At 32.3% G+C, this 17,492-nt stretch overlaps 3 protein-coding genes across 6 annotated transcripts in view; 1 reads left to right on the top strand and 2 right to left on the bottom strand.

Annotated features, from left to right (window-relative positions):
* The window catches only part of LOC115237736 (TGF-beta receptor type-1), a 40,056-nt gene extending 30,953 nt beyond the window's left edge, over positions 1-9,103 (top strand). For 3 of the 4 annotated variants that reach the window (XM_029810999.1, XM_029810977.1, XM_029810994.1), the window contains exons 4-8: positions 2,718-2,951; positions 3,796-4,029; positions 4,510-4,850; positions 5,374-5,613; positions 5,897-9,103. In XM_029810999.1, the coding sequence (XP_029666859.1) occupies positions 2,718-2,951; positions 3,796-4,029; positions 4,510-4,850; positions 5,374-5,613; positions 5,897-6,019 (1,172 nt within the window). In that variant the 3' untranslated portion in view covers positions 6,020-9,103. The remainder of the gene's footprint in view (positions 1-2,717; positions 2,952-3,795; positions 4,030-4,509; positions 4,851-5,373; positions 5,614-5,896) is intronic. The other variant, XM_029810985.1, reaches the window with a different exon arrangement.
* Positions 9,104-13,982: 4,879 nt separating this feature from the next.
* Positions 13,983-17,492, bottom strand: part of LOC115237660 (paramyosin, long form-like) — a 17,498-nt gene continuing 13,988 nt past the window's right edge. Inside the window, exons 12-16 of the mRNA XM_029810861.1 lie at positions 16,281-16,476; positions 16,075-16,203; positions 15,515-15,886; positions 14,805-15,256; positions 13,983-14,608 (exon numbers count right to left, since the gene is read on the bottom strand). Of these exons, the coding sequence (XP_029666721.1) occupies positions 14,861-15,256; positions 15,515-15,886; positions 16,075-16,203; positions 16,281-16,476 (1,093 nt within the window). The 3' untranslated portion in view covers positions 13,983-14,608; positions 14,805-14,860. The remainder of the gene's footprint in view (positions 14,609-14,804; positions 15,257-15,514; positions 15,887-16,074; positions 16,204-16,280; positions 16,477-17,492) is intronic.
* The window catches only part of LOC115237668 (paramyosin, short form-like), a 3,993-nt gene continuing 3,090 nt past the window's right edge, over positions 16,590-17,492 (bottom strand). The window contains exon 3 of the mRNA XM_029810874.1: positions 16,590-17,492. Within this exon, the coding sequence (XP_029666734.1) occupies positions 17,054-17,492 (439 nt within the window). The 3' untranslated portion in view covers positions 16,590-17,053.

Below are 17,492 nucleotides of genomic sequence, written 5' to 3'. Positions count from 1 at the left end.
ATATATTTTTTTTTTTTTTTTGATGTTTTTCATATATCATTAAGAAGTATTTTCATTTTTAAATGAGTTCAAGTAAAAATTGAGTATGAAAGAGTTATGTGTGACGTTCTAGTTAGTTAATAAGCGATCTCATATTTTTCATGTATTATATATTTTTGAAGTTCGAAATATTTTAAGAATGATAACAAATCTCTGTCAAATTTGGTGATAATTCAATACACCCATTAAACTACAACGAAATAATCTTGAAAGAATATATGTATTAATCGAATTTTTTTATTTTAATATTTAGCATTTTGTAATACGTTTCTTTTATTAAAAAATATTATTGAAATAAATGTTTAATTATAGTCATATATGGCTATCCTTAATATAAAATATTTATATGAAATTACACATCTCTTGAAAAAAATACAAAATTTCTATTAGAAATGTAACACTTTCAGAAAAAATAGTCATCTACAAATTAAAAGATCCAAAATATTTTATATGGAAAATATCTTTTGATTCTTATAATTATCATGCACTTCTACGAGTCTGTTGATTGTATGCAAGAACTTATAAACATTATGCAACGAAACAGCCGACTACAAAAATTTTTATTTAAGAGACATATTTTTGCGAACGATACTTTTTTATAATGTCAGCAAGGTGCACATCTTATATTATCTCTCATTGTCTCATGATTTGGGAAAATCATCGTTGGACGTGCGATCATCCATCAGTGAAATCGCTATGTTGCCTGTCACATCGCATTGAAATCTTCATAGGAATCCATATTCAATTATATCGTGATTCTACCTGCATATTCACAGATAATCCTACCAATTGAATTTTCCGGCTGTTCGATTCCACGATGAATCATAGTTGTTTGCTTTAATTTATTCGAATTTTATCATTTCCAATCCTTACATCCTGCGGAGTGATATATCTTTATATGTCTCTACATTAATCATTTTAACACGAGAACGGCTTTTTGAGAGTTTTAACAACGTTAGAGAAAAGTTATTAATTTATATTGCACGAATATATAGGGTTTAATTATTTATACATACGAAAAGTTTTATAATTAATATAATTAATTTTAGAGGCGCGCATTGTTTTTAATAATAATTTTTCTTGGCGGAAATTTACTTATAAAACATTATTGTGGCAATTTTTTAAACTTATATATTAAATATTTTTATTATCTATATACTTTTTTACATATATATTTTATATAATTATTGACCCTGTATAAATCACCAAAATTTATTGAGAAATACACTAAATATACGATATTTACGCTTTATCTCTATGAAATATTTTGTATACATATATTTATAAATATACTTTTTCATAAATTAATTCTTTCGGGAATCTGCGAATCTTCTGATTTATTTTATATTGTGAATTTTAAATATTGGATTATTTTTAAATTGTTTCTTATTTGATGTTATATCATGACGATTTGATTAGCTCTTTCGGATGTTGTTCAACATTATTTTCACTTACCGTTTGTATGGGTTTTCAATGAGTGACCGATTAACAGCATTTGTATGCTTCGAAAGAAGTTCTTGGCGTTCTTCAACTTCACGACTCACAGGTAAGTCCAAGTATGTGCTCAACGTGCTGCAAACGTCTCGATAAAACGCATTGAAAAAACGTCTTATCTATAATACAATCTATCATGACGTATCACGTATAATAAGAGATTACTATTACGAATTTAACACTTAGAGATTCTGCGATCAGCGCTTCAGTGAACAAAACATGTCTGTTCCGAGCATAAATGAAGATAAAAACCGCGATAAACGATTGTTTTTGTGTGTTCATAGTTTGCACCATTAATATCTGTCAAAAGTCCATAAAAATATAAGACTCAAGATTGCTAAAAAAACTTACTTGGTTTACCTTGCAAGATCCGTATTAAATTCAAATTTGAAATTAACAATTAAGATAATGGTAAATTATCAAGGCGCTATCGTACGTTTGTGCACACGACCGATTTTTGAATAGATTTCTGATTTTTTTTTCAGCCAAAGGTTTTTTCTGTCAGAGGTTCAGCCATGAATCAAGTTATTGGTGAAATAATCTGTATAAAAATTGCTCAAAATCTTGTCCCCATTGCATTAAGTCCCTCTTGAATGTATTTGTTTTAACCGCTATTGACACTGTGAGATCGCTTTATGCTCTTCATTTTGCTAGCATTTTGTTGCATATCTGTCTTTGCATGTTTTTGCTTTTCGCTGGACGCCTACATCTTTAGGCTTTCTCTCCTGGAAATCTGCTTGTGCTTGCTTGCTTTCGAATTAACGATGCAATACTGATCCCGATCAATGTACTCCTACGAAGTTTTTTGCTTTTAAAATCAGTGGTATTCAACTTTTTTTATTAAAAAAAAAAAAAAAAGAAAAAAAATAATTTGTCGCAGATAATACCGTGTAATCGTTGACAAAAGTGGGCAACATGTGAAGAATCACAAGTTTTTTGCTATATTACATAACGGAGCTGCATTTAAGACAATTTTTTGCATCCATGCAATTTGCCCGCAAACCTTGAGACACAGTATGCGGCATGCATCCGGGAGTATGCGTGTCACGGAGTTGAATACCGCTGGCATAATGACGTATGGAATACGGCATTATTTGAGCATGGTGCATCACGGTTGAAATTAACATTTCTCCGTCGGTGCTTCCCACATACAAAAATAATAACCGGACATATCTTACCAAAAGTGTCGTCGAGCGGTGACGATGCGACGTGGGTCACCTGGAAAATGGCCTTGACGATAGCACTGCCAATATGCGCGATCTGCGTGATCGTTATGGTCATCTATCACATACACATGACCAAAAAGAGACCGGCCAGACACTTCCCGGACGATTCGCTGGAGGCTCCGGACCGGCCGATTCTGGGCGGCGTCACCATCAGGGACATGTTGGAGATGACTACAAGCGGTAGCGGCTCGGGTAGGTCAAACTAAATTAAAGTTGGTCATTTGGTGATTGAATGATAATTTTAAAAGGCAATAGTAAACCTTTGAATCTTTACGGAGTTACTTTGATAGAAATTTTCTCATGGGAATATGCTTGGTATTTTACATTATATGAGCATACATTTATCAATAATTATTCAGAAAATAATGAATATAAACAATTTATGTTATTGAAAATGGCGAGCTTGATTTTTAAATATAACTTCTTGATTACAGCCATTTATCTTTGTTGCTTCCTTAGCAAATATATCAAATTGTGTACGTGCGTGCGTCTGTATTTGTGAACATAAAATATTAATTTTTTACATAAATTTACTTTATGTAATTCTAAAAAATTATTGAGATTTTATATATAAGCAAAAATGATTTAATATTTATTATAATTTTATCAATTTCTTGATTGTTAAATATATAATTGATAATTATACATAAACAAAATAATTTATAATAAATAAAAATATGTATTGTTTTTTTATAATATTGAAAAAATTTTTTTTTTGGCTTTTTTTTTCCTAAAGGCATTTAATATATTTGTCTCATAGATATAATATTATATACTTAACATGTAACGCGCATATGAGTCTGCCATATTAAAAATTAAAAATTTTAATTACTGAATTCGCGAAATTTAAATCAATAAATCATTATAATGTTTGATTTGTTTGCTAATGTATTTTATATAAAGTCGCTGTTGTATTTGCCACATATGCGTGTTTAATTTATTCGTCTCTCGAAATATGATCCACTAACAACGCGACGCGTGACTCATCTTCAATCATACTGAAATTTACGTTCTCCAATGCCCATTCTCTCTCAAGTAGGCCTGCCGCTTCTGGTACAACGGAGCATAGCGCGCCAGATTCAGCTCGTGGAGACGATCGGAAAGGGTCGCTTCGGCGAGGTTTGGCGCGGTCGTTGGCGCGGCGAAAACGTCGCCGTGAAAATCTTTAGTTCGCGGGAGGAGAGATCCTGGTTTCGGGAAGCGGAGATCTATCAGACGGTGATGTTGAGGCATGACAACATTTTAGGTTTTATCGCTGCCGATAATAAAGGTATTGCATTTCCTCTATCTACATTTAAATTTAAATTTGGTAAAATCTCGAAAAAGTAGAAACGTAATTTAATGCCTTTACAACGTGTCTGTTAAACATTGTATATTTTGTTGTTATTTATATTAATTTTAAAAATAATTTATTAATCAGAATCGCGTGTTGTGTCTTGTTTCAAAATCTTAATAATTAAGAACGTAATAGTCTTTTATTATTAATAGATGCAGTAAATTCTGTCTTATTAAATGACTATAAGAAAAAATATCGGAATAATATTTGACTAAAAACATTTTATTTATAGAGACATTTCAAATGGATAGAAAGTCGGATTACATGAAATATGGATACGTTCTCTATCTATTTTTATTACATATTTTATCATCTTTTAAAAGCTTTATGCAGCTTTTAAAAGCCACAGCAATTAAGTTAAATCTCTAGAATAAATCGTGGATTGACCAATCTGTCTTTTTTCTTTTTTTGTAGATAACGGTACGTGGACACAGTTGTGGCTGATAACGGATTATCACGAGAAGGGCTCGCTCTTCGATTACCTCAACAGATCAACCGTCGACACGAACGGTATGATAAGAATGGCCTTGTCGATCGCTACCGGCTTGGCGCATCTTCACATGGAAATAGTCGGCACGCAAGGCAAGCCGGCAATCGCTCACCGGGACCTGAAGTCAAAAAATATCCTTGTGAAGACTAATGGTACCTGCGCCATAGGCGATCTCGGATTAGCCGTCAGGCACGACGTAATCACGGATACCGTCGACATTCAGCTCAACAACAGAGTCGGCACGAAGCGATACATGGCGCCTGAGGTAATTATCGTTGTTATGTGAAAGTTATTTCTTTGGTTCTAGGTATAAATTATATTTCCTATTTTCGAGAAAAGCAAAAAAATTTTAATTTTAATTATAACGATTATAATAATAAATACTAATCAAAGTTAATAATATTTATAGGCAGTATACATTACACTGATAAGAACATTGAATTTTTATTATTTTTATTTATTGAAATATTTTACCAATTATTTAATTTATTTTTTAATAACTAATCTGGATTAGATAAAATTTGATCTATAATTTTTTTAAATTTTGGTCATCAATTTATCTCTTTTTTTTTTAAAAGGTAATGAGAAACAGTAGTAAAATTGTATATAATTTTAGGTAGATAAGAATATAATTCTTTTTATTGACAGAGATACTTAAGAGTAAAGTAATTTTCGGTAAAAATACATGGAAAGATAATAATTATCAGCGAAGATAATTCGAGTGGACCTGCACACTCGATCAGGAAAACAGCTCTTCAGTAACTCGTGCAAACGTTTTCTGCTTTCAGGTTCTTGAAGAGACGATAAACATGAACCACTTTGACTCGTTCAAGAGGGCTGATGTGTACGCGCTCGGCCTGATCCTTTGGGAGATCGCTAGGCGTTGCAATGTCGGCGGGATTCACGATGAGTATCAGCTGCCCTTTTATGATTTGGTGCCTTCCGATCCAACTATCGAGGAAATGCGGAAAGTTGTGTGTATGGACCGACAACGGCCATCGATACCGAATCGATGGCAGTCAATCGAAGTAAGTATCGAGGCGAAAAAAATAATTTAAATGTACATTAAATAAATAGTCCTTTGCCCATAAAACTATTCTGCGCATAGGAAAATAAATTATCAATCATATTGATTTAATCTTTAAATGATAATTTTTTGTATTTGATTATTTGCGTACGTATGTTTATCCATACGTCTTAAAACTACAATTAACATTTTAGCTATATGTATAAAGAACTTATTAATTAATTATCTTTATATGATGTAAAATTAAATTGATAATTAATTGACGATTTGTTTTATTTATTTAGGCATTGCAGGTAATGTCGAAGGTAATGAAGGAATGTTGGTACCATAACGCTGCCGCCAGACTGACCGCACTCAGGATCAAGAAATCGCTTGCTAATTATGGCGCAATGGAGGACCTGAAGTAGATTAAGCTTTCACCGGAAAGCTCTTCGACAGAAGAGTTACTAAAAAATCGATTGGTATGTATGCGTGAAAAATTTCGATTGATATGTTGCTGTCGAAAACTTTGATGCAATAGAATAGAACTTTCGATAGCGTGAAGAGATATTCTCCGAGAGTTAATCCGAGGAATAGCACGAAAAAAAGACCGACTATAGTTATAGGATTCCTTTATGCGAGATTGATCTCGATTTTCGAGTAAGAATATTGTACGAATATAATTGGTATAATATCAAGTTGGGCTCTCTGCGGCAAGTTGTGAGCAGAAAAAATGGAACGAATTTTCAAGCGTGTCGGTCGATTTGGACGACTGATAGCAAACAGTAAGAAAAAACTTGATTACTTTAATCCCGATGATCAGTCACTCAAGCGAACGGATTAATAAAAAATCGCGCCGTTCGGTTAATCGAGCGATCGTTCGGTTACGCGTCGCACAAATTTACACATGCACGCACACTCTGCTGCATATTTATTACAATAATACTAATGAGTATGAAAATACTAAATAATGAAGTATACAAATTTATTATATAGCAATGTTTATTAATTAATACTAATGAGTAACAATAGATTTATATATTAATATGTATACACATACGTATATATATATAATTATATATTATACATATTTGCGTTAGTAGAATATAATCGATTCGATTAACCGAACTATTCATTTTTGTTTGGGCGATTTTGTCAGGAGACACGGTAGTGTCTCGCATCAAGTCACGCGTAAATAAATTACTTCAATGAGATGTTTGACACATTCGCACGAGTACGACTCATCGGAAATAATCATTGGGATATTGCATGAGATTTAAACGTATCAGCCTCAGCTACGATTGAACGCGTTGATAGAGCATATGCGTAAGAAAGGCCTTTACAACGGGATAACAGTTTACTGTATTAGTTTCGAAAATTTACCGTAGAAATTCGCTATTTTACCAATGCGTGCAGAGACTGGGAGCATATACCATACAACATGTCACAAAAGAAATATGCATATCTTTTGGTTTGCCTTCCTTTCGAAAAGAGTGCCGACTTCGTCGATTTAAATGATTATATAGGGTGGATAGAAAAACCGAACAATCGACATGGACGATGGCATTCATTAAATTTGGATAGTTTGGATGAAGCAATATACTTTTTTGTCGAAAACAAAAAATTCATTGATGAAAGCGTGTATCGACAAAATTGTGGACCTGGAAACTGCCAGGATTGCTAATAAGAATGTCCATCTTCCTGTAAAGTCCTATGTGTGGAACTTTGGCGCATTGTCCGGTTTTATTTATCGACCCTATACTTATACTCTTAGTATAGTAGACATGAAACCGAATGTTTTGCTCAAAACGAATATTTTTGCGTAATCACACGAAAGATGATGCGAGGCGCAATGGGATACAGCGAGACTTTCGAAGTATGTTTTCTTTATGACGCAAAAAGGTTGAAATTGGAGTTAAATTCAAGAGCACGTGTATCGTGGCATGAAAGGAACACGAGTATATGAGAAGCGTGCGAGAATTAAATTGGAGTTGGACTAGGACTGATACGAAAAAGAGAAGAAGAAGCGAGAAAAGAAATTTGATAAAAAGAGAATCGTTGAAAAATCTATATTTTTTCGGAAATTTATTTTTTTGCGTGGAAGAAAGAAAGAGATGAAATATAGCGAAGATGAACATTTTAATTAAATATATTAGACGAAGAATATATTAGAGCGTACGTAATTATAGGCAAGAAGGAACCAACTGGAATAAAATAAATATAATTTGTGCTTTTTCCAAATAATTTATTAAATATGTTGCTATATCAGTTTTAACAACGCATTTTTTTATAATGGATTATACTATAATAGTTTTTTGTATATATCAAACATTAAGAAAAAATTAAGAAAATTTTAATGTAAAAATATGGTGTATAATAAATTTCAATAACAAGAACAAGATAAGATCTCTAAAAGCACTTTAGTTTGTTTGAAGTAAATAAAATTTATTAATTTTTTAATTTATGCATGTGATAAAATTTTATTCTTACTCTTATTACAAACTGATATAAAAATAATATAAAAATATTTTGTTATAATAAAAAAAAAGTATTTTCAGTTGGTTTTTTCTGGTATAACCACGTTTAAGAGTTTTTTGGATTATTTCCATTGAATTGTATTAATGTATGCGTTATATCGGTTTAAAAAAAAAGCTTTGCTGAATGCTATTTTATACATTTAAAAAAAAATTAATTTGGAGTCTAAAGAAAGTGTCACATAAACTTCACATATATATTTACGCGCTGTATTTCAGTGAGTTGAAAAGCAATCGTAGTGCTCGAGATAGGTATATAAATTTGGTATACTGCGAGATTGAGAGAATGTGACGAATATGCATACGCGGAATGCCTCTCTGCGAAACATAATTATATAATTATCGACGAGGAAGAGGAGAGATTGTTTCTCCTTACTTGTTTATTCGCGAAGAATAGAGCAGATTCTTCTCTTCTTCCACGAATAATTGATTATATCGGTAATAATGTATAGTGTATACTTCGGACGAAGAGAGAAAGAAATATGGAAAGCGATTTATTTGGAATGAAAGAAAGCAGGTGAGTAATGTTACGTGAAATATAAGAGAATCCAGAAGAGAGAACACAGGAAAATAAGAATCTGCGTCATCCAATAGTCAAAGTAAAAGTCTGCGAAGTTACAATTATTATTATATTATAGGAGAAAGAACGGAGGATCCTTCGACCATATAATCGTATTTTTATATTGTTTTTTACCGATGACGTCGATTGAACGTCATGCTAATTTTCCTCTTCCGTTTTTACATGTCGCAATGTTCCGACCCAGTTGCAATAGTTTCATATGTATGGACGCGTGCTTTATATTATATATATTTAGCTCTTTATATAAATCGGTGCAGATAGTTCTTAATTTAATAATATAACTAATGTAATCTAATATGAACCACCATCTCTCTAATATGAATCATACATATCTTTTAATAAATATATAAATTTTAAATTCTTTAATAAAGAAACAAAGTAGCTATAACAAAAAAAAATTAATTTTAACAGATTCTCTAAGAATATATTATTCTTATTAATTTCTGAAAATTATATACGTATCTATATATGTGTATATGTACGTACGTGCATACGTGTGTATATTTTACCTTTGCTAATATTGCTAATATTATTTTACATATTCTTATAAATATTATTGTAATCAAATATGTTTTGAAATTGTATACAACGCTATTATTATTTAACATATTTTTGAACTGCAAATTAAGAACAATCCGTACTTCAATGTAAATGGAGATAGATAGACAAAATGTATCTCTAAAACTCAAGTCGTCCATTATTATTCAGGAAATGTTTTTTTCTGGCAGGTAAGATGAGACAAAAGCAACGAATCGCATGATTCGATTGTAATGGAGTGACTTGACACATGCTCGTCGCGGATCGCAATTCACTAAAAGACTGAAAATCTAATGTTCGATTAATATTCGATTAATAGATACTGATTAATTAAGATTGAAATCAGAGACATTCACTTTTATTCTTTTATCTTCAAGTTAATCGTGATCCTAACACAGGATAGTTTTGTTTATATGCTCTTTAATTTGAAGTTAGAAGTCAATGTTTTCCGATTATTTTTGATTGACAAAATAATTATGCTGATTTCTCGATGTTCTGAATTTGATTTTCATTTATTGTTATTAGACGAATCTACATTATTGAATCGAAAATCTTTAATTTTTCTATCGGTATTGTAAGCTTACCCTTTTTTTCTCATTTGTACCTTGTTTTATTCCTTTTCATATCTTGTCATCTCTCTCGAAATCAGTTTAATAATTTCCTATTTCATATTTTCAGTCATTGCGGAAATACAAGTAAGACTGAGCTGTCTTAAAAGTAGTTAGATATTTTCTATATATTTCCTAACTTTTTTTTTTAAGGATAAGTACGAGGTCTCGAGGGCGAGGGTTTATATTCTTGAGAAATTTTTGAACTTGATCTTTATCCTAAACTTTATACTAGACTTAACAAACAGAAGTTTATACGTAAAGAATGTTTTCTTAATTCGACTACAAACCGGAAGCATAATAATGACCGGTGATATTATGCGTGTACATCGTGCGGGTTCTAACGAACTGTTGCTCCGAAAGCGGAGTCTCATTTCTTTGCTCGCTCCCATACATTCCTGTTATGACATGTAGGTTAATTTATCATACGTAAATAACGATAGTCCGTGCATTGATGAAATATGGCGGTGACGTTTTTAACATACTGTGTACTCTCGATGTACACAGATCTGTCGATGAAACGTCGCAAGCTCGATATGTCCCCCGCAGCTGTTTCCATATACTGCTAGTACAACTCTCTGTGCCAATACCTGACCGAGTATTAACTAAAACGAGAGAAAGAAATAAAATAGTAATATACATTTTATTTCCACAGCGAGCTGCATTCGCTCTTAAATAAGGAAAAATATCTTCAACATAAATTCACGCGTGTTAAAAGTTTCATACGTTTTATGAACGTTAAATCTAAGTTTCAGGCTTAAGGATTAGATATCACAAAATATAAATCCCTACAGGACACAAATTTCTTTTAATTCACACGTATATTTAGCGGAAAATACACATCCAACACATAAAGAAGATTCAAAAACTAAATCGAATCATAATATTAATTCGAGTCGATATACTTGAATGTTATTCAAAAAGATATTTTTCCTCTTTACACACATTCATATCCATCGCCAGCTATATTTCCGGGCGACGATATCAATGTCACTCCTGATCTCTTCTTGATAATTAATTGTACTATCGAGATTGCAACTGGGTCGCCGAACCGTCGAACAGTCTGACTTATATCCGACAAATGCCGAACTGCCAAATGATATTTCATCCTCTGCCTTTTCCGCCCCTTACTGTTTAAACCTCCTTTCCTCCCTCCTCCCCATACATACTTGTACAAAAGAGTAACAATAAATTAGAAGAGAACATTGCACACGCGGCAATTAATGCGCGTATCGATTCCGCTAGAGGGAAAGAAACTTGGTACCTTTAAGACGATTCACCGTCTATTTTGTTTTACGCTTTAGATACCAGTGTTTATAATGATTACCGGTGAGAAAAGGAGAAACATGTTATCGGAGAAAGTCGCATTGTCCTGATACTTTATATTAGGTGTATTATAGATATTTTATATATTAGGTGCATGTGTATATACATTTTAGGGGGAAAAGAGCTATATTAAGTATATTAGAGATATCCTATTTTATATATATATGGCAGAAAAAAAATCGGAGAGTTACAGAATCGATATTAATACTATGCTAATTGCTTTACTTCTGTCTTGTTTGCTGTGTAATACGGCTGTATTTATAAAATCTAGCTTCGCAAATGTTTTTATTTTTTTTTACAAATAAGAGAATTAGATGTATAAAACATAGTAATTGTCAATATGTTAACACCAGCCGTTTTGCCACATTTTATTGCTATTTATAATTTATAAGTAGGGTGTTTATTATATTTTACAATGAAGAAAAGAAATTTTATTTCTTGTATTTTTATTTGTAAAAAGATATTTTTATTTTGATAGATAAAAATTATACGGTAATTAGTCTAATGACAAATTATTGAGTCTTATAATTAAAAAATGATTATTTGTAATCATTCGATCAGAACAGTGCGATTTTTTAATCGATGACATTACGCATTATATGTTATATGAATAATCATTGCTGATTGCTGAAGATTTATAGACCAAAAATATTTTTTATTTGGTTTAGAAGAGATGTTGCGAATTTTGAACGATTATTGTAAGACCTTTAAAGAAACAACTTTTATTTTATATATTTTTCTTCATAACCTTAAACAAATGTGTCTAATCATAATTACAATATTTTATTTGTAGTTTATCTTGTTTTATTAATTTTTGTGTTGTTTTTATAGCGTTATTTGTATTCAAAAAATCAGTTTATACAACTTTGTTAAATGGATTATACATATAATTTCGAGTATTTGTTTAATCAGGTAAAAGTATAGTTGCGTTATATGTGAAATTTTAAATATATCGGAAAAGTTTGTTATAACTTTGCTAATTTATTGTCTCCTCCATTTTGAATATTAATTTAAATTATGAATTATTATTTCGCTGGTCTCTTGCACTATTTGATGCAAATAAAAATTAAAACACAAAACGGGAAAGATTAAATTGCTTATATTCATGATAAATTCTTTATTTCTTTTGAATTATGTTATTAACTTAGATAGAGGATGTATGTATATGTATGTATATATATATATATATATATATATATATATATTTATATATACACATACACCCTCTCCCCCACACACACATGTATAAAATATTAATATTATTATCGATGATTTATTAATCATCATTATTATATCATCATTTTTATTCTGTGTTTCTCATTTTATTGTATAATACTCTGTACATAATGGTGTAAATGTTTATCGACAACTTATATATAATGATAGAACGAGCACTTGTAATTTTCGTAATAACGGGTGGGTGAGTTGGTGAATGATATAGTTTTTTCTGTAATTACTCGTAATGTTTGTAACGAGTATGTCGCGTCTCTTCTATTTTTTCCATCTGCCTTTAAATATACCGTGATTAATATACCATTATGTCACAGAAGGTTGTTGCTGTAAAAAGTTTATCTTGAAATAGAAGAAATTTGCGAAATGTTGTCGGCTCATATTATAATAGAAATAAAGAAATAACAAGTCAAAAAGTTCCAACGTTAATACAAAGCGAGATTTATCATGGAATGAAATCTATATCGAGCTGAGTTGTTTGAAACATCGGATATTGCAGAATGCATATTGATTATAATAAAAATAAAATATATAAAAGTCGCAAATTACAAAACTGTAACTGAAAAACGAGAATATGGAGAGCAGCAACTCTTTCTATGATTATATTTTTTGCTAAAAAGTTTTTCGATTGGGTATATATTCGAAAGACTGAAATACTTATTCTTCTCGAAGTGAAATGATCTATAGTGTTAATACAAGTCACGAACATGCGAAAGCACCGATGATCCCATGAGTTACCGTTTTCTATAATTATCGCAATATCGTATCTCGCATGTCTCGTGACTCAAATACAACAATCAGCTCTATCGAGATCGTTCTACGTTTCTTCGTTAATAATGAACGAACAATACGTCGTTCTGCGACTTTTTACGCGTTCATTTTTCATTAGAATCGAATTTTCTACGATTTATAAAATAGAAACCGGTGACTTGTTTAATCAATTAATTAATTGCTGCCGCTGTATAAAGCGTGCCTGGCGGTGTGGATGAATCTTAATATTGTTAATAGATATACGTACCTAATGTTATTAATTATTATTAACTTCTGATTTGTAATTGGGAACGCGAGATTGTTGGAGCCCAATGTATGAGATGAGATTTATCGGCATTTTATCGTACAACATTTTTCTAATCATTCAACGCAAGAAAAATTCGATAAAATAGATTTAACGATTTTACAGGTACATGATTAGAAATAAAAACTCTCATACGTTTTGGGTTTCACAAATCTGGCTTTTCTAAACGGATCCTACTAATAAACGCCATAGTGGTCCGAAAATAAAAAATTAGCTCGAATAAATTAAATTTACTTTAATGTATCTCTTTGTTTATTCCTTGGAGCTTTCCCCTTCGCATTTTATATATTTTACAATTAATAATTGAAATACGTTATTTTTATAATAAAATTGGAATAATAGAAAAATATGGAAATATTTTAATAATTTTAATATATGTATATAATGTGAGATAAATTCTCGACGATCAAGTCGAGATATTCATTATATTAAAGCTTTACTGATAAAGTTTTTAGGATAATGTACGTTTGAGAAACATATTAAATGAAACACACAAACATCTTCGTACGTACGCGTTTCACTTTATTTATTAAATTAATGTTGACACAGGTTATTGGTATGTTGTACAGTGAGAGTTGTGTATATGGGTAATAGTTACCTATCTATATGTAATAATAGAATAGAGAGATTTAAAGTTATCCCATTTAAATACAATTGCGACACGCGCGAATAGAAATGACATAAATTGCCATTGCTCTCCTCTCATGTTCCTTATCCGTTTTCTCTGCCCTTACGCTCGATTATACTTACATAATTGGGACGAGAAGATCGTTAACTTTGTTATTTATTTTCATAGCATAATTGAACGATATATTGTTTCTCGAGTTCGAGTTTCTCATGCTTTGCGCAAATCCCTTAATAGTGAGCGTTAATTTCCCTTTACTTTAACATTTTCGTTGCGACTTATCGCGTGTTTCGTTGACGAAGCAATTTTCGATTTTTTTTTTTTTTATTATGACGGGTCGTTATATGCTGATAACTGCACTTGCATCATTTATATATATATTTATGCGTATATTCTGGTTGCTCCAATTTTTATCCCTCGAAAATAACACACCGTGAAAACTTTCAGCTCTTATGATGATTGATGTCGCGTCTTTTTTTTCGTTATAGCGTGTTCACGGTGCCTGTGAAAAATAAGCATGGAATGAAATTTTCATTTCGATTAGAAATAATTGAAAAATGTAATTTTTTTGTCTATTTATTTCATACAGTCGCCAATAAATTCCGCTTTTCAATTATACGATTAATTAGGAATTATTAAAAAATTGAATTATTCTATAATCATTAAACACGCTCATATGGTCTTTGCATTATACATACATTTATAAAGACGCGACGTTCAAAGTGGCAAAGATGTTGGCGATGACGGTAATGGTTTAGGACATCTCCTGCCTCGTTTCCTGGACAAGGTATACTTGGGAACCGGGTACAGTTGAGGTGGTAACAAAACTGCGATGTTTGGCGCGGATCAGGGTCAAGTTGCTCTCTGCGGTGTCGGCACGATCTTCTGCTGCTTCAAGTTCTCTTTGGAATCGGCGAACCCTGCTGACGCTCTGCTGGGACATGCCCTCCTGCTCCTGCAGCTGCCTCTTGTAGATGCTGACCTTCTGACTGGACTTATCGAGCGCTTCTTGTAGTAAGGCAATATTCTTTGAGTCCTCCTCAACTTGGATCATTACTTCCTTGATGTTGCGCTCCTTCTTACGTAAGATTTTCACAGTCTCGGAGTGTCGGCGCTTTTCCTCGTCCAACTCGAGTTCCAGATCACGAATCTATAGCGGCGAAAGTTATCGTAAAAGTGACATTTATTAATAATTAACACATTGCAAACGTAGAATTTACACATCAACAAAATACTGTTGACGAAAACTAAAAAATGCTTCGATATACGTACACAACATAATATTACTATTATTTTATTACATAAGATTGAATCGTATATTAAAAGAAGTTAAAAAAACTATTAGTTACAAATTTATGTTAAAAACTACAAAAACTTAAATACGGGAAAAAATTTTTTGAAATCTTACCCTAGCTTCAAGCTTGCTGATGATGCGCTTGCCTCCAACAATAGCGTTGGCCTCAACCTCTTCCAATCTCACGGACAAATTCTTCACTTCGATCTCCAACGATTTCTTGATAGCCTCGATCTTGACAATACGTTCTTGTTCCTCATGAAGAATCTCGACAGTATGCTTGAACTCGTTCTGCACTCTCTGGTATCTCTCATCGCTGACTCTCAACTCCTTGGTCACTTCTTCATAATCTCCGGCCAAAGTGGTCAGTTCTTGCTCGAGTTTAGCCTTCAATGAAGCGATATTTACATTGATCGTGGTCAACTCGTTGATGCGGCTGACCGATTCTTCGTATTGTTGCTCGACAGTCCTCTTTGCACGCAAAGCCTTTCGACATAATATATAATTTTACACTTTATACAGCCCCATTACATAATGCTTACATAAGTTATGTTTGTTCGTACCTTTGCTTATCCAAAGGATAAACTAAACGTTCCGAACATATTGTAATATAATTAATCTTTTTCAAGAAAGTCAACATATCAATATTCAGCAAATAAATCTCATACACTTACAGATTCGTAATTACCGCGAACGTCCTCGAGCTCGGCCGTCAATGATTGGAGGCGGCGTTGACTGATGCCCAGTTGGTCCAGGGTCACTTGCAATTGGCGCTGTACTTCATCGTAATGAGCTTGTAATTCCTGAAAAACGAGATGATCCAACGTGATACGATCGCCAACATTTCCGACGCGTTAGCAAATATAAATTTTGATATTACAGTCAGAGTGAGAGATTGCTTCTTAATGGTCTTTTGCAGATCAATGTTATTCTTGTTGGCGACATCCAGGGACAATTCCAGCTCGGTGATATGGATTTGGAGCTTCTTCTTTACGCGTTGGACCTCGGTCTTCAATTTCGTCTCGGCTTCGACCACGCGGGCGTTCAGCTGCTCGATTTCAATGCTGGTCTGCTTGCTAATTAATTTCATTTGATGTAAACATCTCAAATAATTTTGTTATCCTCCAAATTTTAATTGACAAATATTTAAACAATCTGGATAAAAATTTTTTAATTTTTCTATTGCGCTAGAAATTTTTTATAGTTACACTTAAGTACTATACTAGTTATTCCTAATTATTCAAACAATTCCGTATTTTTTAATATTTTCTCCTACTTTTATTATTTCTTAGTTTTCATCAATTTACCTTATCCAACCTGGGATTTAATTTTTGGCTGCTTCATTTTTGCACGATCACTTAAGAGAATCAGAATTTGAAATAAAATAATAACCTTTATTTGGAATATTTTTCTGTTTTTGAAAATTAATATTAATATTAAAAATATGTATAATTGTATGGAACAAGGAAGTATTAAAATATAAGGAGTATAAAAGTGATAAATTCTTGCTAGACACAAAATGAAATGCTTATCGAAATCGTTTATTTTAATTTTTCACGCATTTCTAAGAATTTTCTATCTTCCTAAGAATTAAGATATTTAATTTTTCTGTGCTATTTTCTCTGCAAGAACTCGCAAAGACACAACTCTTATCTATCTAGCACGTTTAACATAATACTCGCATCCTCGACATTTATCTAAAAGCTCTCGCCTTGCCCGATCTCGGTACCTCTTATCTAGAAAATAATTGCTGGATTTCTGCTCAAATCCGCGCAGCTCTTTGCTAAGCCTATCAAGCGGTTGCATCAGCTTATCCTCGTCGAGCAGAACCTTGGTCCTTTTGTCTATCTGTCTAGCATGCGTTTTGTCGTCTGAGAAAGTATGCACAGTCTCCCTTTGGAACTTTCGGATGTCGGCCAACTCCTGGCTCTTGGATAAGTTCTTCAGGGTCTCTGTCATCAGCTGGTATTCTATCGCTCTCGCGGATTTTCCCCGCAGACTTCTACCATGCTCCAGTACATCCTGTCCTTCAGTCATCACCTGAACGTCCTTCAATGCTTGCATCTTAATATCGTTTATCGTCTCCTGCTGA

Source organism: Formica exsecta, unplaced genomic scaffold (assembly GCF_003651465.1).
Source record: "Formica exsecta isolate Colony F162 unplaced genomic scaffold, ASM365146v1 scaffold115, whole genome shotgun sequence".
Lineage (NCBI taxonomy): Eukaryota > Metazoa > Arthropoda > Insecta > Hymenoptera > Formicidae > Formica > Formica exsecta.
The sequence above is the reverse complement of the archived record's forward strand: the minus strand, read 5'-3'. Positions and strand labels throughout refer to the sequence as shown.